We start from the raw sequence: 25,604 nt of genomic DNA, 5'->3' as shown, positions 1-25,604 counted from the left end.
AGTGATTAATGTCTACAAATATTTTATTGGCTGATCTTTCTAAGACTACACTTGATTTGCCATTTATTGCAATGTTTGTATCATCAGCAAACAAAACAAACTTGGCATCTGGTAATGTTACTGATGAAAGGTCATTGATATACACAAGAAAAAGTAAGGGCCCCAAAATGGAACCTTGTGGGACCCCACATGTAATTAGTTCCCAGTTGGATGATGCCTGATAGCTTGATACATGTCTCTTTCCTAATAACACCCTTTGTTTCCTGCCAGAGATATAAGATTTGAACCATTTTGCAGCATTTCCTGTTACACTATAATATTCTAGTTTACTTAAAAGGATATTGTGATTTACACAGTCAAATGCCTTTGACAGATCACAAAATATACCAGTTGCCTGCAATTTTTTGTCTAATGAATTAAGTACATTTTCACTGTAAGTGTAGATAGCCTTCTCAATATCAGAACCTTTTAGAAATCCAAACTGTGACTTTGACAGTATGTTATTTGAGATAAGATGGTTATAAAGACGACTGTACATTATTATTATTACCAGGGCGATTCATACTGTGGTAATGCTGAAAGACAATATCTAAACTTCTGAGCAACTTAAGGGCAAATATTGATACAATGTACCATAGTAATTTTCCATCACAGATTTCATGCAGTTTAAACTTTATGGAGGTATGAGGATTAGCCTGAAGTTTCTCGATTTCCTCATCACTCACATGATCATCTGCTGTCTTCTCATAATCAATTGATATTACTTCTTAAAGCCTGGAGAGATTGTCAGCCACACTATTTTCTTTTCCAGAAATGTGTCCGACACCTGTCGTAAATTGTAATGTGAATTGTATGTGATGCAATTACATAGGGGTTTCCTTACTGTTTCGTTGTTTAAAAGCATGTGTTGAATGAGCATGGTCAGTATACACTGCAAATGAACATCCTTCAAGGGGGTATTTAAGGTACCTTACTACCATTGGCGATATTTTCTTCCCCCGATATATCGATATCAAAACGGCAATAATGAGTTCCAGTATTTTTATTTTACATTATATTTTTTCCACAAGGTTTGGTAAATAATTGAAGTTATTCTTTTGAAATTGTAGTAGAATATAATTTTACTTTCACTGTGTGAAGGAGTCTTATTATTTTTTGGGATTTCATCAAGTTCAGTCTTTCTCTTTGACTACCTGAAGCAAGTATAGATGGCACAAAAGAAGAAGTCCAATTACACTGGAGGGATGGCAGTGTGAATTGGAATAACAAGATTTCCAATGTGAAGAAACAGCACACCAGTTGCGTTAACACATCAGCATTCTTCAAAAACAGTTGTTGAAAATGATGAACAAAAATCCACATGAGAAGATTGGTCTTTGCAATTGAGGGAGAAATGGGAGGGGAAATGCTGATGTGATCGGCACTCAGTGCTACCAGACAAAACTACAACATTTATCTTTGTCACCCAATTTGGACACTACAGCTGCTAAGTCACTGGCATTGGTAGAAATGGAAAAACAGGAATGTGTTCTGGACAAATGACGAAACCAAATGACGGACTCATCAGATAACTTTTTTACTTACACACAGTTATCACTGTTAGTAAAGCGGTTATCGCCAAGTGTGAAAGTGCATCATTTCCATTTCAGTTATTGCTCTAAGGGAGGATAGGCAGCCTGCTAGTTTGTTGATGTACATATTATTTACTTACATATACAGCTCTAAAACTGATAATATATTTACAATATGCAGCTGCTATTTTTATAGGCCGATACATCGATATTTTTTCATTGATATATCGATACATGTTTTTGATATATCAAGAGCCAATAATGATATTTTTTTTATATACCGACACATCAGATTTTCGATATTTTTAAAAATATCAACAGTCCTACTACCATGTATATGCTAAGAAGTTCCCGTATCATATGTTGAATATTTCTTTTGGGATGGCAAGAACATTTCGCAAAAGAAACCAAGTAGTTTCCATATTCTTCCTTTTTTGTACCAGCACTGGGCTGGATGCAAAATCAGAAGCATCTACAAATAATACAAGTTCCCTATTTACATTTGAGGATGTTAAGAGAGCATTTGTGAGGTTCATTTTGCACTTCTTGAACTGCCTTATTGCATCTTCTGTTCACTGAACATTTCTTTTATCATTTTTCTTGGTGTTTTCATGTAACCATTTAAGATATCTTGATATTCTATGGAGTGCTACAAACGCCACCAGTAAAACTTCAGTATGCCAAAGAAATGACATAATTCTGACAAATTTCCTGGCTGTTTGAAATTAGGCATCACTTGTACTCAAAACCGGGTCTGGTCTGGTCTGGTACCTTCTGGAGTAGCCATGTGTCCTAAAAGGTTAACTTGTTGAGCTGCAAACAAAGATTTTCCAACACCAATCCTTAACCCAAAATACACACACCAAATATAGTTTTGCATCACCCCAGCTCCCAGAACTCCTGAAGATAGACGCTGACTGTGGATATTGTATCACAGACACAGTCCCTTTGACTGTTCAGAGATGTCACTAAACCTGCCCAAAGATGTAAACAACCATGCATGAGCAGCGCCTATTAGATGGAGGGGGTCCGACAGCCTATCAGTTCCAGTCATTCCACGAGGAGGGAGGTACAAGGCTCGCGTTGTCTGTATTTCAACCATGCCTAGATGGTCAATACCACAGTTCAATCGTGTCCAAATTGTTACTTTGTGCCAGGAAGGGCTCTAAACAAGGGAAGTGTTCAGGTGTCTTGGACTGAACCAAAGGATGTTGTTCGGACATGGAGGAGATACAGAGAGACAGGAACTATCGATGATATGCCTCGCTCAGGCCGCCCAAGTGCTACTACTCCAGTGAATAACTGCTATCTACAGTATTATGGCTTGGAGGAACCCTGACAGCAACGCCACCATGTTGAATAATGTTTTTCGTGCAGCCACAGGACGTCATGTTACGATTCAAACTGTGTGCAGTAGGCTGCATGATGTGCAACTTCACTTTCAATGTCCACAGCGAGGTCCATCTTTGCAACCAGGACACCGTGCAGCACAGTACAGATGGGCCAAACAACATGCCGAATGTACTGCTCAGGACTGGCATCATGTTCTCTTCACCAATGAGTGTCGCATATGCCTTCAACCAGACAATCGTCAGAGACGTGTTTGCAGGCAACCCGGTCAGGCTGAATGCCTTAGACACACTGTCCAGCGAGTGCAGCAAGGTGGAGGTTCCCTGATGTTTTGGGGTGGCATTACGTGGGGCCGACGTATGCCGCTGGTGGCCATGGAAGGTACCGTAAAGGCTGTACGATACATGTATGCCAATAGTGCAACCATATCAGCAGCATATTGGCAATGCATTAGTCTTCATGGACGACAGTTCACGCCCACTTCATGGACATCTTGTGAATGACTTCCTTCAGGATAATGACATCGCTCGACTAGAGTGACCAGCATGTCCTCCAGACATGAACCCTATTGAAGATGTCTGGGATAGATTGAAAAGGGCTGTTTATGGACACGTGATCCACCAACCACTCTGAGGGATCCACACTGAATCGCAGTTAAGGAGTGGGACAATCTGGGCCAACAGTACCTTGATGAACTTGTGGATAGTATGCCACGACGAATAAAGACATGCATCAATGCAAGAGGATGTGCTACTGGGTATTAGAGGTACCGGTGTGTACAGCAATCTGAACCACCACCTCTGAAGGTCTCGCTGTACGGTGGTACAACATGCAATTTTTCAGGAGCAATAAAAAGGGCAGAAATGATGTCCATGTTGATCTCTGTCCAATTTTCTGTACAGGTTCCGGAACTCTCAGAACCGAAATGCTGCAAAACATTTTTTGATGTGTGTAGTTCAATCACTGAAACAAGATAGTTAAATACTGTGTGTGTTCTACTGGAAAGCTAGAGGCTGCCAATATGTCATCTACAAATGCAAAACAGAAATCTAAATTTCTAAAAACTTCATTAATTAATTTCTGAAAGATACTGGGTGCATGCCAGAGGTCAAATAGCTTGAAATTGAATCCATGAATTCAAAAAGAGTATGATCACAGCACTCTTTACCTTATCTGTTTCACCTCGTGGGACTTGGTAATATGCTTATTAGGAACTGGAATTCTTGTTTAGTCAAATTTAGTTACATGAATCTAACCAGCAGGCTTTCAAGTACATTGGAGGGCCACTGCTGACTGCAATATAATGTTTAAAATCATGCTTAATTTCTCCTGGTGTACAGATGAGTTTTGTCAGTTCAGGAAATTTTTGAATAGTTTGGAGTACGTACAGTCAGTGTGGAGAAAATTAATAGAATCAGGCAAAACAACTGTACACTGGACTGCAGCCACATGTAACTGAGGATTACTGCTAACTAATAATTTTCTTTTTAGATCTATTAATAAGCCCACCTGATGAAGAAGGTTTGCATCAATTATAGCATTTGCTGTGTTGAGTTTTAAACTTAAATCAAAATGCAACAACTTTGATCTGTCAGAACTGGGTTGTATTGAAAATCAGCCTTATGCAAACACAATTAGTTTATTTTTATATTTAGCCAAACGTGTTTCGACACCTATGTGTCATCTTCGGTGGGTCAAATTTTATTTCCTAAAATTAAATTGCAAACTGAACTGTATTATTAAACACCAGTTTTAGTGTGCTTGTTTCCGAAGTTTTTTTGACAGCATGTCACCTGCAAAATTTTTGGTCCTGTTTCGTGTCTCTGGTCGGTGTCTCAATCAACTGCTATTTAATGCATTGTTTTCACTCAGTTTTTCACAAATTTCCGCTCACTACTTTACTTTACCTCAAATTTTGTGAAAGTGTAAGAGTGGTGAAGTAGAGAGTGGAAATTTTTGAAAAACTTGGCAGTATGAGCCCACTTATTGCTTTGATGTTGCATCCCCTCTGGCCTAGATGAATGCACTGATTCTGTTGGGAAGTTTGTCACAAAACCACCTTATACTCTCCTGAGTCAATTTGATCCACGACTGTTGTAACTGGTCCATGATACCCTGGATACTGGACTAATATGAAGTTGACATTCAAGCTTGTCCCACAGGCCCATACAAGTTCTATTGTGGACAGACCTGGAGATCTTGTTGACCATGGGAGTATGCCAACATCATGCAGAAAATTCATAGAGACATGTGCCATGTGTGTAAGAGCATTACCTTGTTGAAAAGCATCACACTATCATACGAGAGGTGACATACAAGGGCACCGTATGTCCGTTATTTACCATTGTGCCACCATAGGACCCTCAATCACTAACAGCTGTTACCAAAATCATATCCAATGGTCTCTCACACCATGGTGGTTGAAGAAACACTGCTCTTTTTCTTTTTGGTCATCAGTCTTCTGACTGGTTTGATGTAGCCTGCCACGAATTCCTCCCCAGTGTTAACCTCTTCATCTCAGAATAGTACTTGCAACCTACGTCCTCAATTATTTGCTGGATGTATTCCAATCTCTGTCTTCCTCTACAGTTTTTGCCCTCTACAGCTCTCTCTAGTAGCATGGAAGTCATTCCCTCATGTCTTAACAGATGTCCTATCATCCTGTCTCTTCTCCTTATATCGGTGTATTCCACATATTCCTTTCCTCTCCGATTCTGCGCAGAAACTCCTCATTCCTTACCTTATCACTCCACCTAATTTTCAACATTCGTCTGTAGCAGCACATCTCAAATACTTCGATTCTCTTTTGTTCCGGTTTTCCCACAGTCCATGTTTCACTACCATAGAATGCTGTACTCCAGACGCACATTCTCACAAATTTCTTCCTCAAATTATGGCCGATATTTGATATTAGTAGACTTCTCTTGGCCAGGAATGCCCTTTTTGACATTGCTAGTCTGCTTTTGATGTCCTCCTTGCTCTGTCCATCATTGGTTATTTTACTGTATAGGTAGCAGAGTTCCTTAACTTCAACTACATCGTGACCATCAATCATGATGTTAAGTTTCTCCCTGTTCTCATTTCTATTACTTCTCATTACCTTCGTCTTTCTTCAATTTATTCTCAGTCCACACTCTGTACTCATAAGACTGTTCATTCTGTTCAGCACATCATGTAATTTTTCTTCACTTTCACTCAGGATAGCAATGTCGTCAGTGAATCATGTCATTGATATCCTTTCACCTTTAATTTTAATTCCACTCCTGAACCTTTCTTTTATTTCCATCATTGCTTCCTCAATGTACCGATTGAACAGTAGGAGTGAACGGCTACATCCTTGTCTTACACCCATTTTAATATGAGCACTTCGTTCTAGGTCGTCCACTCTTATTATCCCTTCTTGGCTGTTGTATATACTGTATATGAGCTGTTTCTCCCTATAGCTTACCCCTTCTTTTCTCAGAATTTCGAACGACTTCCACCATTTTACATTGTCGAACGTTTTTTCCAGGTTGACAAATCCTATGAGCATGTCTTGATTTTTCTTTAGTCTTGCTTCCATTATTAACCGCAACGTCAGAATTGCCTTTCCATGCCTTTACCTTTCCTAAACCAAACTGATCATCATATAGCACATCCTCAATTTTCTTTTCCATTCTTCTGTATATTATTCTTGTAAGCAACTTGGATGCATGAGCTGTACGATAATTCTCGCTCAGCTCTTGCCGTCTTCGGAATTGAGTGGTTGATGCTTTTTCCGAAAGTCAGATGGTATGTCGCTAGACTCATACATTCTACACACCAATGTGAATTGTCGATTTGTTGCCTCTTCCCCCAATGATTTTAGAAATTCTGAGGGAATGTTATCTATCCCTTCTGCCTTATTTCATCTTAAGTCCTCCAAAGCACTTTTAAATTCTGATTCTAATACTGGATCGCCTATCTCTTCTAAATCGACTCCTGTTTCTTCTTCTATCACATCATCAGACAAATCTCCCCACTCATAGAGACTTTCAAGGTATGTTTTCCACCCATCTGCTCTCTCCTCTGCATTTAATAGTGGAATTCCAGATGCGCTCTTAATGTTATCACCCTTGCTTTTATGTCGCTGAAGGTTGTTTTGACTTTCCTGTGTGCCGAGTCTGTCCTTCCAACAATCATTTCTTTTTCGATGTCTTCACATTTTTCCTGCAGCCATTTCGTCTTAGCTTCCCTGCACTTCCTATTTATTTAATTCCTCAGTGACTTGCATTTCTCTACTCTTGAGTTTTCCAGAACATTTTTGTACTTCTTCCTTTTATCGATCAATTGAAGTATTTCTTCTGTTACTCATGGTTTCTTTGCAGTTAAATTCTTCGTACCTATGTTTTCCTTCCCAACTTCTGTGATGGCCCATTTTAGAGATGTTCATTCCTCTTCAACTGTACTGCCTACTAAGCTATTTCTTACTGCTGTATCTACAGCCTTAGAGAATTTCAACCGTATCCCACTTCTTTGTGTATTGATTCTTGCTGACATGTCTTAAACTTCAGCCCACTCTTCATCACTACTATATTGTGATCTGAGTCTGCTCCTGGGTACGACTTACAATCCAGTACCTGATTTCAGAATCTCTGTCTGACCATGATGTAATGTAACTGAAATCTTCCTGTACCACCCGGCCTTTTCCAAGTATACCTCCCCCTCCTCTTGTGATTCTTGAACATTGTATCTGCTATTACTAGCTGAAACTTGTTACAGGACTCACTTAGTCTTTCTCTTCTCTCATTCCTTGTCCCAAGCCCATATTCTCCTGTAACTTTTTCTTCTACTCCTTCCCCTACAACTGCAGTCCAGTCTCCCATGACTATTAGATTTTCATATCCCTTTACATACTGTATGACCCTTTCAATATCCTCATACACTTTCTCTCTCTCTTCATCTTCAGCTTGTGGCATCGGCACATATACCTGAACTATCGTTGTTGGTGTTGGTTTGCTGTCGATTCTGATAAGAACAACCCCATCACTGAACTGTTCACAGTAACACACTCACTGCCCTACCTTCCTCCTCATAACAAATTCTACTCCTATTATACCATTTTCTGCTGCTGTTGATATTACCCTAAACTCATCTGACCAGAAATCCTTGTCTTCTTTCCACTTCACTTCACTGGCCCCTACTATATGTAGATTGAGCCTTTGCATTTCCATTTTTAGGTTTTCTAGTTTCCCTACCACATTAAAGCTTCTGACTTCCATGCCCCAACTCATAGAATGTTATCCTTCCGTTGTTCATTCAATCTTTTTCTCAAGGTAACCTCCCCCTTGGCAGTTCCCTCCCGGAGATCTGAAAGGCGGACTATTCTGGAATCTTTTGCCAATGGAGAGATCATCATGACACTTCTTCAGTTACAGGCCATATGTCCTGAGGATACATGTGACGTGTCTTTAATGCAGTGATTTCCATTGCCTTCTGAATCAGCAGTGATCAACAGGCAGAATGAGTGGTGACTTCTTATGCCGGAAGTCATCAGCCGCCAATGATGATCATTAATCAAAATTTAATCAGTGGCGCAACTCGAACCTGAGACCAAAGGTGTTTCAATTATGAATCAAAGACACTGTCCCTAGACCACGGGTGCACACTTATGCCTCTTTAAAACACTGGAAGAATAGGACCTCTGCCCAGATCGTAGCCATACTTGCTCACAATGGCCATCCAGGCCACAACCGCTACTCATCGCTGAACACAATGCAATGTCATTCATCAACAGTCCAGTCAGGTGTCAACTCTTTGTTGTTGAGGTACCAGAAGACTAACCAGTCATTGCATATTTTTGTATTTGAGAAGTGCAGTATAATGTTTTAGTAATGGTATCATGTAGCCATTTTTTGTTTTGGACGGCCAATGATCACTGGCCACAGATCAGTCAGCTGCCAGCTTTCATTGGTGAAGCTTCATGAGACTATTAAGTCACATATTTATCTTTTTCTCTCTTTTTTCACATTTTAATTCTTAAGTTAACAGTAGTAGGATGGATAGAGTGTGTGCATGCAGCATGTGGACACAGGAGGAGCTGATCACAGTTCATGAACTACTAAAGACCCTTATAGCTATGGTCAGCCACCTGCAGGGTGCTACCTCAGGCTGTGGTAGCAGCAGAGAAACTGGCATGCTGCATGGGACACCTAAGGTGTTGCTTGTTTCACCTACAGGTTCTGCTGCCAAGGCAACTTACAGCTTACCCAACAAGGAAGATATGCACTCATTGCAGGATGAGTGGCAGGCTGTTACATGGTCACATCGCTCCAGGCAGAGACGGTGCAAGAGCCAAACCCATGTGGTACTGCAAGCAGAGTGCTGCGCAGCAAAGTGACACAGAGCAGTACTGAAGGAATCAAACATGTCTGTCTCTGAGAGCAGCAACCAGAGCATTTGAGTGACTCTGGCAACACAGGCAGCATGTGGCTGTTGCTGGTGCCAGCAGAGTAGTACTGTTGCTGGTGCTTGTGTTTCTTTTGTTGTTCTCTTGAGAAAATGACACCACTGGATGCTATGATAGCAGCTATTTTACTCATTGTCCTTTTGTCTCTTAAGGGACCAATGAGAAAGCAATCATCATTCGTTCATTTTGGACAACTTATGCACTGATGTGGCATCAGAATTACAAACTACAAGTACAAAATACATTCAATTCTCTCTTATTTCTGTTACTTTCTTAAGATGAGAGGCAATAATAAAATTAAAATAGCATAGCTGACAAACTCATGAAAATCATTTTTTTATCCTGGGAGAAAAAGTTTGCAAAACTGTCTTTCATTTGGATAGCTACATTTGAAGTTCCCTTAAGGGTTTGTCCTGTCTGATAGGTGCCATGCATAGAATGATCAATTTGTACTGTATGTTGCTTATCGACACTCAGGGATCCTTCTAGGTCAATGCCAGGGTTGTGCTAAACATATATATATTTAGCAAATTGTGATGAAGTTTCTATTATCTTCCAAAATACGCTCCACTTATTGCTCATTATTCCAAAAGTGCATTCAATTGATCATTGTGGTCTGGCAAGGTGTTAGTTGACATATTCTTTCCCCAGATCTAAAATCTGTTGACTGTAAAATTTGATAAAATGGCTCAACAATGGATACAGCTCATCTCCAATGAATACAAAAGGCAATGCAACTGATATCTCTGACAGTGGATAATCTGGTGTATACTACACTTCCCTCCTTAAATCAAGAATAAGAAGAATAAAATATACCAACATCGCTTCACTTCCTGTATCCTCTAATATCTATTACAACGAATTTCTCATGAGCAGAACATCTGCAACTGCTTATAGTACGGTTGAATGAAAATGTCTGTATCTATAAAACACTGTACCAAAATTTTCTAGGCATTTTAGATGATTGTGTTTTCCAGTAACATTGCTCACTGCGAAAGAAAGTTCTGTACGATATATAAATCATTTACAGTGTTAAGAAAATCACTTGCAGAAGGCATTATCATGTGGAGAGAACAGAGGCAATCCCACAACACTTTGCTAGTTGCATCCACAACTGTTACAATTGCTGTGAATCCTATTGTGAATGACAGAGCCATGTCCCGTGAAATACTTATGGTCTACTAGGAACCTGTCATAATTCTTGTTTCACCAGCTGTCAATGACCCTTAAAAATGACATTTTTATTCTGAAAAATATCTGTAAGTAATTGTATTTCACACTCGATAAGGAAGTTCACACACAGTAACCATATGCCACCATACTCTCCTCTTTGCGGGTTATCATTTGCCAAAATCTTGTTTCGATATTTCATACTGTTTATGAGATAAATAGTGCTAGGAATATTTAATTCTTGCTTTATTGTTTAAACGGGAATGCTATCTACAATCATTTTTCTTGAGAATGGTGTGAGTCATAGATACCATCCCAAGTTTAAAGAATAGTTCCAAATTTTAACTACATTTGGTATGCAGCAACATATGACTAACATGCACCAAACGCAAAGTCACAGAGACTTCTATTTTTCATTGCAAACTATTCGAATTTCTTGCAGTAGCTTACTTAATTTTCAATTATCATAATAATTAACAAAATGATCACCAGTTGATCATGAAGCTGATTATGTTGTGCTGCTCCACAGTACTCTGGGCTTAGGGAAACAGTGTCCAGGACTTGAAAGAATTCCAATGTGTACTTAGTTTGTCTGCCAAAGGGGCCCCATCCAAGATAAGGGGAGTCTGCAAGAGATAAGGGGAGTCTGCAAGTTGTTGCTCATGTTGGCACCAATGACACCTGTTGCTTGGGTTCTGATGCTGACCACAGTTCCTATGGGTGACTGGTGGAAGTAGTGAAAACTGCAAGCCTTGCTCAGGGGTTCAAGCAGAGCTCAAAATCTGAAGCATCATACCCAGAGTCAGTTGGGGTCCTTTGGTTTGGAGGTGAGTAGATGGTCTCAAAATATTAAGGGGTGAAGAACTGTAGGTCTCCTCTTGATAGGTCAGGTGTGTCCTACAGAAAGGAAGCAGCTACTCAGGTAGCATAGTACTAGTGGAGTGCATATGGGGCATTTTACAATGAGCAGTAATTTGAGGTCCTCAAATGAATGCTTGCCAGTCGATAAGCAGATAGTGAAATCAGATTGCTTACAAAGCACACACACTTCGACTGCCAAAATTTTAACAATTGTCAAATTATTTGCAACAACGTTAACGAAATTACTACCTTTACTACCTTCCAGGGAAGTTGTCATGCTCAAATTATTCTTGGAACTGAGAGCTGACTGAAACATAAAGTAGAAAGCTCTAAAATATTTAGCAAGGTATGGAACATACATTGAAAAGACATATTAGATGCCACAGGAGGGGAAGTGTTCATAGCTGTTCAACAAAAATATTGTGTCTGTGTGTCTATCAAGGTTTAACTCAAGTTAATTATTTGATTCCATCATAACATAAATATGATCATTCGAGACCTTGTAGCTACAAACACACCTGCCATTATCAACAGTTTCAATACAGAGAAAGGGATTAGTGATCACGATGTCACCATGGCGACAAGTTACTAAAGGTAATAAATCAATCAAGATAGCTAGGAGAGTATTTATGCTAGAAAGAGTAGATAAAAAGTTGTCAGCATCCCACTTCGACAATGAATGGTGATCATTTAGTTCCAATATGATGGATGTAGAGGAATTACAGGCAAAGTTTATACTGGTTGTAAATCGTGCTCTGGTCATGTATGTGCCAAGTAAGTGGATCAAGAATGGAAAAGACCCTCCGTAGTCTAATAACCTAATTTGGTAAATGCCGGGGAAACAACTTCCACTGTCATACCTCAGCAAATGATCTCGTCGTGAAATCGATATGATTCTGATCATATGAAAAATCACGAAGCTGGTTGAATGCTTCTATCCAGTCACTTATTGACCAGTCTGGGGTGGTAACAGAAGCTAGCAAGAGGAAAGCTGAAGTTTTAAATTACATGTTCAAAAAAACATTCTTGCAGGAGTAATGTACAAATATATTACTGTTTGACTGCCGCACTGACTCTCGCATGGAGAACATGGAAATAGGCATCCGTGAAGTACCGAAGCAGATGAAAGAGTTGAAAACAAATTAGTTACCACTTCCAGAAGGAATCTCAAGTCGGTTTTACAGAAAGTACTAAAGTACTCTGCAGCATTAGTCACTTACTTAGCTTGCATTTATTGTGAATCTCTTGCCCAGAACAAAGTCCCATCTCACAGCAAAACAGTGCAAGTGACTCTTTTATACCATAAAGGTAAAAGAATGGAACCGCGTGATGGCAGACTAATATCCTTAACAGCAGTTTGCTACAGAATTTTTGAACAGATTCTAGGCTCAAATATAACAAATGTCCTTGAGACTGAAAAGCTTCAGTCCACAAATCAGCAAGGATTGTATGCACACACAGACCAATGGAAGAGTGTCAAGATAAAATTATTGTAGCAAGGATTTAGAAAACATGGCCTGTGTGAAACTAAGCTTGCCCTTTCCTCACACAACATCCTATAAACCATGGATGGAGATCACAGGCATAACCTGTAGTCCTAGATTTCCGGAAAGGGTTTGACACGATGCACTGTAGACAAAGGTCCAAGCATACGGTTTACATTCCCAGATATGTGAGTGGCTTGAAGACTTTTTAAGTAATAGAACGCAGTATGTTGTCCTCAATGGCAAGTGTTCATCAGAGAGAAGGGTATCGCCAGGCATGTCCCATGTAATGGGAGTGATAGACCCACTCTTATTCTCTACGTACATAAATTATCTCACATAAAGTGTGAGCAATTATTTATGACTGTTTGCTGGTGATGCTGTCATGTATAAGAAATTGCCTTCATTAAGGCGTAATGTTGCAAAGCGATAAGAAGTGGAATGAGCAAGTCAGGTTGGTAGTAGGGAATATGAATGTCGGATTTAGTTTATTGGGAGAATAACGGAAAAGTGTAGCTCAGCTATACACGAGGTGGCATAAATAATGTTAGTGTGACCCATTCTTGTGTACTGCTTAAGTGTTTGGGATCCCACCACATCGGATTAAAGGAAGATGTCAAAGCACATCATAGGTATGCTGCTAGATTTGTTACTGGGAGGTTCGATCAACACCCAAGTGTTATGGAGATGGTTTCTAAACTCAAATGGGAATCCCCAGAGGAAAGGTGACTGCTCTTTTTGTGAGGCACTATTGCGGAAATTTAGAGAACTGGCATTTGAGGCTGACTGCAGAATGATTCTACTGCTACCAATGTACATTTAACATAATGACAACAAAGATAAGATGAGAGATATTAGGGTTTGTACAAATGCTTATAGAAGACTAGTTATTTTTCCCTTACTCTATTTGTGAATGGAACAGGAAAGGAAAGGACTAGTAGTGGTACTCTCCAGCACACGTGACTTGCAGAGTATGTCAGTAGATGTAGAGATGTATATGCTCCCCTATCATGGCAGCAATCCACACACAGCCATTTGCGTTGAGTTGTTAATGGCGGCCTAGGCATGGCACGGTAATTCCCTAGTGCGTGTGCTATTAAGTCTCCAACCAATGGTGCAGGATTACACAGAATGTTGCAGGGAGTTCATTACTTGTTCTCAGATGGTGGGCACATATGTCAAGAAGTTACAATGCGCTTGCTGCATAATATGGTGATCCATCCTCGTTGTGGTCAGACGTGACTGAAAAGAACCTTGATTACACGTTTGCCTACCCTTAGGTTCTCATACAGTTGAACATTGGGCAGCTGCCACATTCAAATGTCCCACAAATCTGGATATTATACAATTTGACCATGCAGCTAAATGGAGACCCACAACCTTTCAATCTCTTGTCAGGAGCTCATAATGCTGCCTGACCAAAGTTTGCGACAGCTCGATGTCCTTGACAGAGATCAATCAATGTCGATGCTGCTCTCACCTCTTACACCCCCTAGGAGGCCTGGTAACAACACTAAACACAAACAATACTAGAGAATTCTGATGACCAGTCAGCCTGTCACAAAGAGTTGCAACTTTAATCATTTCCATACCTGCCAATGGTGTGTAGATATACAAATTTTCATTGAAATCCAACCACATCTTCTGTTTGCTTCATTTTTTTCTGTCAGTCAGTGTATTTAAGGAATTCAAAACATGAAAACGAATATAAGTGAATGCACTGCTTCTCTGACTTTTAGGAAACATTCCCCATTTTCTGTTTTCATTTAAGAAGCATGATACACAAAAAAAGATCAGAAAATTTAACTACTGCCTAAACTTTTCATGTGGGATACAGTAATAATTTCTAAACAGTCCTCAGAAACAACACTAACAATGTGACTAATCTCACTGAAAATCCGCAATTAAGAAGTTGTCATCAATAAAATGGTCATTATGGATAAAGCATTAGAATTTGGGTAATTATGCTGAAGGAAATCAGTTGTGCTCTATTCAAAGAAGCTGACCCAGCATTTGTCTCAAATAATTTAGGAAAATCACAGTATACATTAAACAGTGCAATCAGATTGGAATTTGAACATTACTCACTTTGAACACAAGTTTAGCATCTCAGACCACAATTCTATTTCACTCTGCATCTAATAAGAACAGACATGAAATAAAGGAAAATTTACATATAATTAGTAGTTGGTATAATGCTTGATGATGATGATTAGTGGTTTAGGGCGCTGAACTGCAAGGTCATCAATGCCTAGCGTAATGTTTGAAAGTTGACTAATTGTAGTCCAGTCAAACATAAGGACAAAAATGGATGAGTTGGTTGGTTGATTGATTTGGAGAAAGGGACCAAAGAGCGACGTCATCGGTCCCATCAGGTTAGGGGAAGGTGGATAGGGAAGTCGGCTGTGCCTTTTCAAGGAACCATCCCGGCATTTGCCTGAAGTGATTTAGGGAAATCACGGAAAACCTAAATCCGGATTGCCAGACACGGATTTGAACTATCATCCTCCCGAATGCAATTCCAGTGTGCTAACAGCGAACGATTATCCCCTAATTACTATAACCTCACTAAAAATGACTATGTTAATGCCACTTTGTGAAAATAGCAGTATCAATGCAATAACAGCTGATCTTATATTAGAGAAAATAAATGTCAAATTTGAGTAAATTGGCAAATTCATACATGAGTATTATTCAAATGTCTGCAGTTCTCATCAAATGAGAAGACTGACTACCATAAACTGAGAATATTCATTGGAGAGTTGCACAATTAAAAACGGTCCATATGACAATGACAGTACTATGGAGATATCAAACACACCTTAGTAGGAGGTCCTTCAACAAGAAAAACACTCTGGATTGTTTGATGTATTAGCTTCAAACTTCTATGAACCTGTCTTAATTGAAGATTCCAAAACATACCCCTTCTACTCCACTCTGAAAATGTATCATGTAATGACAGATAAAAGTGGAGTGATTATGGAACTGTGGAAATATTCAGGCATTGTTTTTTTCCAAACAATATCTTTGAGTGAGACAATATTTGGCTCTGCTGCATACTCAGAAATTCCTTTTCTATCTATACTTAATAATTGTATCAAGTGGTGTGATCTGTTGCATGATTCTGACTTTTTTTATTTTTTAGAAACTGAAAAATTTTGTGCAGAGGAACAAATAGAAGCATATGCTTGGGAGCTTAAACTTAATAATGGTACTTTTATAATTATGTACATGCTTGAGCACTGTCCTGCAAACTGATGGTCAGGCCTGCAGAAATTGTCATCACTTCCGTCTCATGCTGTTCATTTTTGGAACACAACCTACGAGCGACTTAGAGACAGAAGTGATGACACTTTCTGCAAGACCTGACCATCAGTTTGCAGGACAATGCTCAAGCGCGTACAGTGCAAGCTGTTACTAATTTGTTTGACTGATGGGGCTGCTGAGTGCTATACCACCTACTGTGCTCTCCTGACTTACGCCCTTGTGAGTTCAGCTCGTTTTCTAAACTGAAGGAAACACTCCACAGCATTCACTTCAGAACTGCTACAAATTCATCGGGCAATAGACCGTGTCACTCGACCTGTCAACACAACTGGCACTGCTAAGAGTAGCCTATGACTTCCACACACATCGTTGATGATGGGTTATACACAACTTTATATGCTGGTGACTACTTTGAAGGTCAGTAAAACTTTGAAACACGTATCTATTTTGTACGAGCTGTAAATAAATAGTTGCCACTATTAAAGTTCCAACCCTTGAAGTTTAATAATCATTTTTTAAGTTTCACAGAGAAATCAGGATCTACTTGTTCATTAGAAAATGTAAAGCCGTATATGGAAGAGGATACTTAAGCAATCTGATAATACTGAAATTCAACCCACCTCTCCTAATGAAATTAGGAGGATAATAAATTCACTCAAAAGTAAAAGCATCCCATGGAATTTATGGCACTTCCAACAGAGTACTAAAAGCTTGTTCCCAACAGATAAATAGGATTCTAAGCCACATATGTAGTAGCTCACGGCAACAGAACAATTTTCCGGATAGACTGAAATATGCCATTGTTTAACCATTGGATAAAAAGGAGGATAGGCCTGATGCTAAGAATTACTGCCCAATCTCACTGCTGACAGCTTTATCAAAAATTCTTGAAAAAGTAATGTATTCATGAGTAGCATACATATTTGTAAAAATGAAGTAGTAACATAATGTCAGTTTGGTTTTGAGAAAGGCTTTTTAATAGAGAATGCTATATATGCCTTTACTGATCAAATATTAAATGCTCTGAATAACCAAACATCATCCACTGGGATTTTTTGTGATCTCTCAAAGGCTTTTGGCTTTCTGCATTGTGAAATTCTTCTAGATAAGTTTAAGTATTGTGGTATGAATGGGATGGTGCACAAATGGTCCAACTCATATTTAACTGGAAGAATGCAGAAGGCTAAAATTAACAGTACAGACAATCTACAAAAATCAGCAGTTCTCTAACTGGCAAAGTTATCGAGAACGATATCCCACAGGGTCTTCGATCACTAATTGTTCATAATATATATTAATGACTTGCTACTCTATATTCATGAAGACAAAAAGCTAGTTCCTTTTCTTAATGATACAGTTATAGTAACCACACCCAATCAACAAGAATTAGCTGAGTAAATTGTAAATAATGTCTTACAGAAAACTATTAAGTGGTTCTCTGCAAATGGACTCAAACTACATTTTGAGAACAAGCAGTATATACTGTTCTGTAGAGTAAATGGCATAACACCATTGATAGACTATGAACAAAACTCTGTTGCTATGCCAAAATATTTCAAATTTCTGGGTGATGGATTGATGAGAAATTGAATTGGAAGAAACACATCCATGATCTGCTGAAATGTTTAAGTTCAGCTACTAATGCTATTAGGGATATTCCGAAGTTTGGTGACAAACATACTAGTAAATTAGCCTACTATACCTATTTTCATTCACTGCTTTCATATTTTGGGATAATTCACCATTAAGAGAAAAAGTACTCATTGTACAAAGGTGTCTAATCAGAACAATAGCTGGAGCCCACCCAACATAACCTTGCAGAATTTATTTAAGGAACTAGGGTTATTCACAGTACCTCCACAATATATACACTCACTCACGAAATTTGTTATTAATAACCTGCTCCAATGCAAAAATAATAGCAAAGTGCAGACCTACAACATTAGAAGAATGGACGACCCTCACTATTTTGGATTAAGTCTGATTTTGGTACAGAAAGGATTGAATTATGCTGCCTCAAAAGGCTTTGGTCATTTTTTAAATGTCATTAAAAGTCTGTCAGATAGCTAACCAGCATTTGAAAATGAGCTAAAAGAATTTCTGAATGACAACTCCTTCTACTCAATAAATGAATTTTTAGATTTGAAGTAGTAATTGTAAATAAAAAAAAATACCATAAGGTTTCTTTGCACAATATAATTAATTTTTTTTCTCTTTCTCTCTTTTTTTTAAAAAAAAAATATAAATATTCATCTACTGACAATACTGACAAGGGAAACTCCAGATCACACCCCCTCAAATTTAGTGGTAAGGTAGCCAAGTGGATAGACCATCAAAAATTGAACACAGATCAAGCATGGAAACAGGACAGAGGTGTATTGAACAGAGGAAAAAAAATCAAAATAGAGTGGTCCAAGAACAACAAGTGCAATAAAGAGCAGCGTGAACAGCAAAGGCGTCATGGGTAAGTTGTCAGGGAGATTTGAACGTGGCTTGCCTGCTTGGCAGTCCAACATTGCAACCAGGACAGGACAGCTTTTCGCTCTATGGCTGCTCTTACTGCACTTCTTGTTCTTGCATCATTCATTGTTTCTAATTATCCCCCCCCCCCCCCCCCCCACCAGTCCAGCTTTCTTCCCGTTTTCATGGTGGATCTGTGTTCAGTTTTTGAATGGCTATCCACTGGGCCATCTTACCACTAAATTTGAGGGGATTGCAACGGTTTCCCTTGTGAGTAGGAGGAGTTGTCATTCAGAAATTCTTTTGATTTGTTTTTAAATGCTGGTTGGCTATATGTCAGACTTTTAATGCTATCTGGTAAATGACCGAAGACTTTTGTGGTGGCATAATTCACTCCTTTCTGTGCCAATGTCAGATTTAACACACAATAGTGAAGATCGTCCTTTCTTCTAAAGTTGTAGCTACGTACTTCGCTATTATTTTTGAACTGGGAGGGGTTATTATTTCACAAGTGAATATATGTATTGTGAAGGTACAGCAACCAAATATTTGTGACAAGCAAGATTATAAATTTCACTCTTGAGCAAGTTAGCAGACACGCAGCAGTAAAATTAATAATTCTTGCTTGTCAGAAATATGCTGCTATTTTTTTAATGAATAGGTTGTGATTTCCAATGTTGTAGATAGGCTGGGACTGAAGAGCACTGATTAAATTTATAATTTTAATTGTCACAAATATATGATTTTTTCCCCCTGTACGTCAAGAATTATGAGGCTGTGGTCAGGTTAGAACACGACAGTTTGGTTATGAGTTGACAAAGCCATCAAATGTAAAAGCTAAAAACAACTTGGTTGTGATGATAGACTGATCTGAGGCCTAGGTTAGATCGGAATACTCCAATTTTACTCGCATAAATTAATTGCCACATGTATTTGCTTCTTCTCAGTCATATTGCATTAGTTGCAGCTTAATGAGTGTCTAGCCTCAATATTCTTTCAACTCTTCAATGCAGTGAGTAGCAAGGAAGAATTTGTTTCCTGTAAAACATTATTTTGAAGTAGCTAAAGAGTTATAGTACAAGGAATGAGGAAGGCAGACCAAATCTGATATTGGAACTCAGCCTGTAAAATCTGTACATGGATAATGTTGGTTGAGCTGATGGGATATGAGTAGCTTCTGGATGTCTAAAACCATGGTGGGTACTATGGTGATTCGAAAAGATCATGGAAGAAACAGCTTGTGAATTGTTCAGCATTAGGAATTTGTTTATCTGGATAATTTTGTATGACAGCTATACTACTATACTGTCTAACAGTAATAACAGTTAATATGTTGAAATAAATAAACTAAAACATAACTGGTTGGCTTACTGTATTATATTCACGCTATATCTCATCAGTCAAACTGAGAAAGGAAATAGCTTTAAAAGTGTAAATGTCTTAGCAAGGTCTTCATTGTGTTCTTCACAAGACGCGATATTCGATAAAAGGAAAGTAAAACAACACTTACATGAAGAAACATATGACTCACCTGTTTTCTTCCTCCTCCTTATTTTCACTGAGTTCAGGTAATCTGAACATTTCATCTTGATCATTATGTTTCTGTATCCTGGCAGCATTACTCAAATCACTGTTGCCAAGGGCATTGTTTACTGCCTTATGCTTAATTAGATTTGTAAGTATTCTCTCCCTAAGACGCTCAGCATCCGTTTCTGCTTTATTCTTCTTCTGCTGTCGAGCAGCCTGATCAATAAAAGTAAAATGTGAAACAGCTGACTGTTTCAACTCCAACCAATTCATAATCCTTGTAATGTACTAAAGCAAATGCCAGTTTGGTTACATGGTATAGCAAGCTGAGTCATTTGTTTCAATACAATTACGTAATTCAATTTTTATTCTTTGTTGAAACACAGAAGAATAAATTATTTTTGTATCAAAAATGTGGGAACATTTTTCTACACTGTGCAAGGAAATGCAAGACACTGTCTGTCTTCCCACAAAAGCACATAATTATCATAATTCAACACTCTGAAACAAAGACAGGAAGTCCTGGTCTACTATAGAATAACCTTTTACTGATGAGGAGCTTAATTACAGCAAGGGTCGTGAGAAACAACTACGTGAGGAACTTACCACAGTCTGCTTCTTGAGGTGAGGGACACCACCATCAAAGACAAATACTGGCTTTATTTTATAAAACAGCAGTTTGCAAATGCGATGAAATAATCCCAGGAGATGAGCGTTAGGTAAGGGATTTCCTCTTGTATCCTGGAAACCTTTTACAACTTGGTGCAACCAGATAGAGACGTCTATTGTGTGTTAAGGTATGTACCAATCAGCATTATATTGTCATTGTGCTAGTAACAATATAGTCCAGTCAGATTAAAAAATATTGCCAATTTTAATTGAATTTGGAATTTACAAATTAGAAGTCAAATATAAAGGAAAAATGCAATATTTATTTACATTCTTGTACAGAATCAAAATAATTTAAAGCAGAATATATTGTTTCAGAATCTTTGGGATGCATTTAATCCATTAATAAATAAAAATTAATTTATCTCTGTAGTTATATCTATTCAAAAACACATTTTTTAAATCACTGAGAACATATTTTACTTTGCCTAGCACTAAGGCAGTTTTCCCAAAACAATTAGCTGTTCTACACATTATTGATTACTGAACAATAATTAGTAATTCTTTGAATGTAGACAAACTTTACCTTACATTTACTACCAAAAAATACTCCAAACAAAAGAGAAGGAACTGAGTAAAAGGATACCAACAGCAAGAACTTTATTTTCAAGTGTCTCCAAAGGCACTATTTTCCCTGATGGCTCGATAAGATTCCACAGTCCATGTACACCCATTGTGCATGTTTTTAAATCTGTAAACCCATTCTGTTTAAACAGAAAGAAACAGAAAGATTTTCTGTATCAAAAGAAGTAGCATGAGCAACTCTGTTCACAAACAAACAAGGTAAACACATCTGCACAACTGTTAAGCCACAACTGGCTACTTAAGAAAATCATCTGATTACTACAATCTTAGGTCATTCATGCCACTGAGAGGAATGCATGAGTAAGAGAAGAAGAATAGGGTGGGGATGGTGGGAACAGGCAAGTTGCTTCCTTGGCCTTGTAGTTGGAGGAGAATGAAGTTCTGCTTGGAATGTTTTCCCGTGGGAAATGAATGCCAACACTTGTCTTTCACAAAAGAATTTGTGGAGCAGAAGGAGAAGGTGAGGAATATGTATACAATGCATACTTACTTTCAATTTTAGGTGTTAGGTATTTAATTAACGACACAAAATAGATCACTTCTTTAACTTTCATGTGAAGCAATAACACTTGCATTAAATAAAAGTGGATTCAGTGAAGTTCATTACAATACACAGACTTAAATACTTGTTACTATGATGGCTGTTTACACTAGAAATTAAATTTACTTTAACAACAGGAAACAGAACTTCTACAATAATTACAACTTTGATAATGATTAATAACCTATTTCTGTTTAAAATTCTATTTATATTATGTAACATTATAATATTATTCGTATCTACATGGTAAACACTTCAGAATATCAACTACTGAAAGTGGTCAAAAAGTTCAAAAGTAAATTAATTGAACATAAAGAAAAGGTAAGTTGGAACATAAATAAATTAGGTACTGGTTGTTGTACTTACGAGTCATAAAAGTGCGATAACGGTATACTGTATAAAACTTTCATCATAATTACACACAAATAAAAACTTGTCACATATAAAATGCCCGGTAATTTTTTAATAAAGTCTGTGTCCCATCTGACTTGAAAATTCTTAACTACTGGACCCGCTCACTACTAATAAACATACTCGTGGCACAAAACTTGATTCCCACTTACCAATAAGTACAAGCATTTAACTTGTTTTCATGATCTTCGACACTGCTATATAGCGTTAGTGTTTGTTTACATAGGTACTGCTTTTAAAGAGTTAAACAAAGCACAGATTTGCAATTACCAGCTCGTAACAGTGTATTATAATGTGATGTACAATAATTATTCCATAACTTTATACCCTGAACACTCAACATTCCTAATTAATCATCTTGCAGTAACCGCACTCTTCAAACAAAACAAACTGTCAGTCGATTGCAACAAAACAAACAAACTTGTGAGATGATTTTTTTTTATCGTATGTACACCATATCCGGAATGTTGGCTGCACCTTTCCGTGGTCAATGTTAGTACAGGTCCTACACAAAGAAACGAATCACGTAATTCAACAAATAAAATATGTTTATTTGGGCGTAGAAAGGGATTACATTCGTTTGTAAAGAACATCTAAATTCCTGTAATGTGGAAATGACCCTGCAATGACACAGTCACACTTTTCCGTTACAAAGCATCATCTAGTTTCCTTTGTTGTAGTCTTGTTTTTATTGATGCATCTGTACTTCCCACACAGTTGTCAGCGTCTCTCGTCACAGAAAGAGTTTTGGTAAAAACCTGGAATAGTATAGCGATAATTCATCTCGAATGATTGTAGATTCTGACCACAATTTTCAAGGTTACTAGCTCAAGTATATCAACAAAGCCCTATCTACGTATCTTGCCTCGAAATTTACAGTATAGAACGAAAGCTTGACGGGGAAAGCTGCCATTCATATGTTGGCAAGCGCCGACTTGCGTGGGAAAGGGGCCGTGGGAAATTCTCATCATGAGCAGGTGTCTGTAGAATGATGTTTGTGAAGGAAGATAGTATGGCTTTCCAGTCCTACAAATCAATGATTTTGTGCCACCTATAAGCTGGAAATGGTAAGCTCAGCGTCTTATGTTACTTTACTGTATACGTCATTTGTGTACATGCGCTGCACTGTTTACAAATAAACAGGTTATGTTTAAGTAGCAAAAGTAAGCGGCAGTTACGAATCAAAATAATATGGTCACAGAGTAATAACGTTGTCTTCTATGCTTCTTTGATGAGATGGTAGAGAACGTGTTGAACCGTTTCGTACGTGTAGTCTCCTCAAGTTTGAGACAAATCCCACAGCTGCTGTGTGATTCGAAGAATTTCATTTTGTTTCTCCCTACTTTGTTTGGACTTCTATTTTTGTATTTGAAATCTACACAGCATTGACCTTGTCTATGACAGATTTCGGTGCGTACATATTAGATGAATCCTATGTACGTTTTAATATTTTTCGTTCAGAAGCGGTATTTTAGAATACCCAGTAAACGATGACATACTGTATATTGATTGTATGAAAACATTGATGTTTGAGTATCTTCACTAATATATCTATGCCATTAATATCCCAAAGTTGAAAGGTAAAAAAAAAAAGTTTCTAGAAATTGTCACTGCTCTCTGTATGTTTAACGAGACTGTTGACAGATGACACAAACTTTAGGGAATAATTGTACGGCATAAAAAGTTGATCTAGTGTACATATGTTATAGTTATTTTGTTTACCTGAATGAAATCTTTCTAAATCTAGGCATTGTGATCCATATGTAGGAGCATTTACCACTCTTTCAATTTTTGCCTATTTTTCACACAGTTGCTATTAAAACATTCGAGAAAGTGATGAACTTGCCTTTTTACCAGACTTTTCTTTTAAACCCATTGAATTATCATTTTGTGTGAACATCTAAATCACTAAACTGTATTTCATTCAGAAATCTGTATTTTCAGCATTTTGAAAATTGTTATTCCAATAATGTTTATCACTTGTGTCATTGGCAAGATTCCAGGAGATGAATTTAAACGTTGCTTCTATTCAACTGACTTAGCTAATTCTGTTGATGTCCCTGCGGTTTGTAAGTAGGAAATATACATACTAAAACCTCTGATGTGACATTAGTAGTGTACATAATTTTTTCTCAGCTGGTGGTAGTAGTTCTTTCGCAGTCCCAAGCGTGCAGAAAAATACATTGTTAAAGTATGTTTGGTCTATAAAATGACAAAAATAATTTTAGTCATACATTGTAATAGTCAGAAGTGGGTCGATGTTTATTACAGTCAATATTTATCAGCGGCATCAGCCTCAGGAAATTATAGTTAAATTTGAAGAATAAGAAGGGGATATCTCGACATTACCAGAATCTACATAGAAAGTACAATTTGCGGGTAAATAGAATCCTACACTAGTCTTAAATTCACTTCAGCAGTGGTGACACATTTTGTAGCAGAAAAAAATATGTATTAGTAGATTTAGAATTTGATAAAAGATTGTTAAGTTTAGTGAACGAAACATTATAGAACAAGTTGTTTTGACTCGCAATCGAGAGGTCATTCAAATTCCGTTTTAGCCATCCAGATTTAAATCTTCTATGGTCTGTGTAAATCTTTTAAGGCTAATACCGGCGTGGTTCCTTTGAGAAATATGTTCCCTAAGCCGAGTTTCTGCACAGCCACTAATTACCTACCTTCTTTCCTCCTTATTATACTAGTGTCAAGTGATTTGCAACACTTGAAATCATTTGGACCACGCTATCTTAGAATTATCATCGACCAGATTATCATTACCAACCGACGGTTTAATCCCTGCTCGTACTTGTAATCGGAAGGAACGAGTTCTTATCTCCGTTCGATTCTCTGAATTTTAGATTGCATCAGTGGTATAAATTATTGTGTTCGACATAAACCTGTACTGGTAAAATTAGTGTTAAAAGCTTATGTAACAACGTATATCATAAGCCAAAAATTGACGTGCCTACTGTACATTGACGTGCCTGCTGTACAATAAGATCAGATGATCTATAAAATGTGTTGTGAGACGAATAAAATATAAGGTAATTTTCCTTTGATACTGCGTTCATCCCAAAACACATTAGATCCTAATAAATAGATACATATTTTCCCTGGAGATGAAATATTAGTGTGAAATTAAAGTTTTCCTCGATGATTTGTCTAGTGATCGTGAATCCGAACCGACTTGCGCACATGTGTGTTTATAAATAGTTTAGTTCAGTATCGGTCAGTTTGTTCTCAGCTTCATTTAAAGGCGGTTGATGCAGCTCTCCCTGCTA

The 25,604-nt window shown here is 37.9% G+C and overlaps 2 protein-coding genes across 3 annotated transcripts in view; one reads left to right on the top strand and one right to left on the bottom strand.

The window, feature by feature from the left end:
• Nucleotides 1–22,834, bottom strand: part of LOC124595560 (DNA excision repair protein ERCC-5 homolog) — a 72,658-nt gene extending 49,824 nt beyond the window's left edge. Inside the window, exons 1-4 of one of the 2 annotated variants that reach the window (XM_047134341.1) lie at nt 22,476–22,834; nt 21,373–21,490; nt 20,724–20,899; nt 20,122–20,333 (exon numbers count right to left, since the gene is read on the bottom strand). In XM_047134341.1, coding sequence (XP_046990297.1) covers nt 20,122–20,333; nt 20,724–20,899; nt 21,373–21,460 — 476 coding nt within the window. In that variant the 5' untranslated portion in view covers nt 21,461–21,490; nt 22,476–22,834. Of the gene's footprint in view, nt 1–20,121; nt 20,334–20,723; nt 20,900–21,372; nt 21,491–22,278; nt 22,298–22,475 lie in introns of those variants that run through there. The other variant, XM_047134342.1, reaches the window with a different exon arrangement.
• A 219-nt stretch (nt 22,835–23,053) lies between these two features.
• Nucleotides 23,054–25,604, top strand: part of LOC124595561 (suppressor of hairless protein) — a 211,707-nt gene continuing 209,156 nt past the window's right edge. The window contains exon 1 of the mRNA XM_047134343.1: nt 23,054–23,390. The gene's annotated coding sequence lies outside the window, so the exon portion shown is untranslated. The remainder of the gene's footprint in view (nt 23,391–25,604) is intronic.

Source organism: Schistocerca americana, chromosome 2, assembly GCF_021461395.2.
Source record: "Schistocerca americana isolate TAMUIC-IGC-003095 chromosome 2, iqSchAmer2.1, whole genome shotgun sequence".
Taxonomy (NCBI): Eukaryota; Metazoa; Arthropoda; class Insecta; order Orthoptera; family Acrididae; genus Schistocerca; species Schistocerca americana.
Note: the sequence above shows the minus strand (reverse complement) of the source record. Positions and strands in the feature narration are given on the sequence as shown.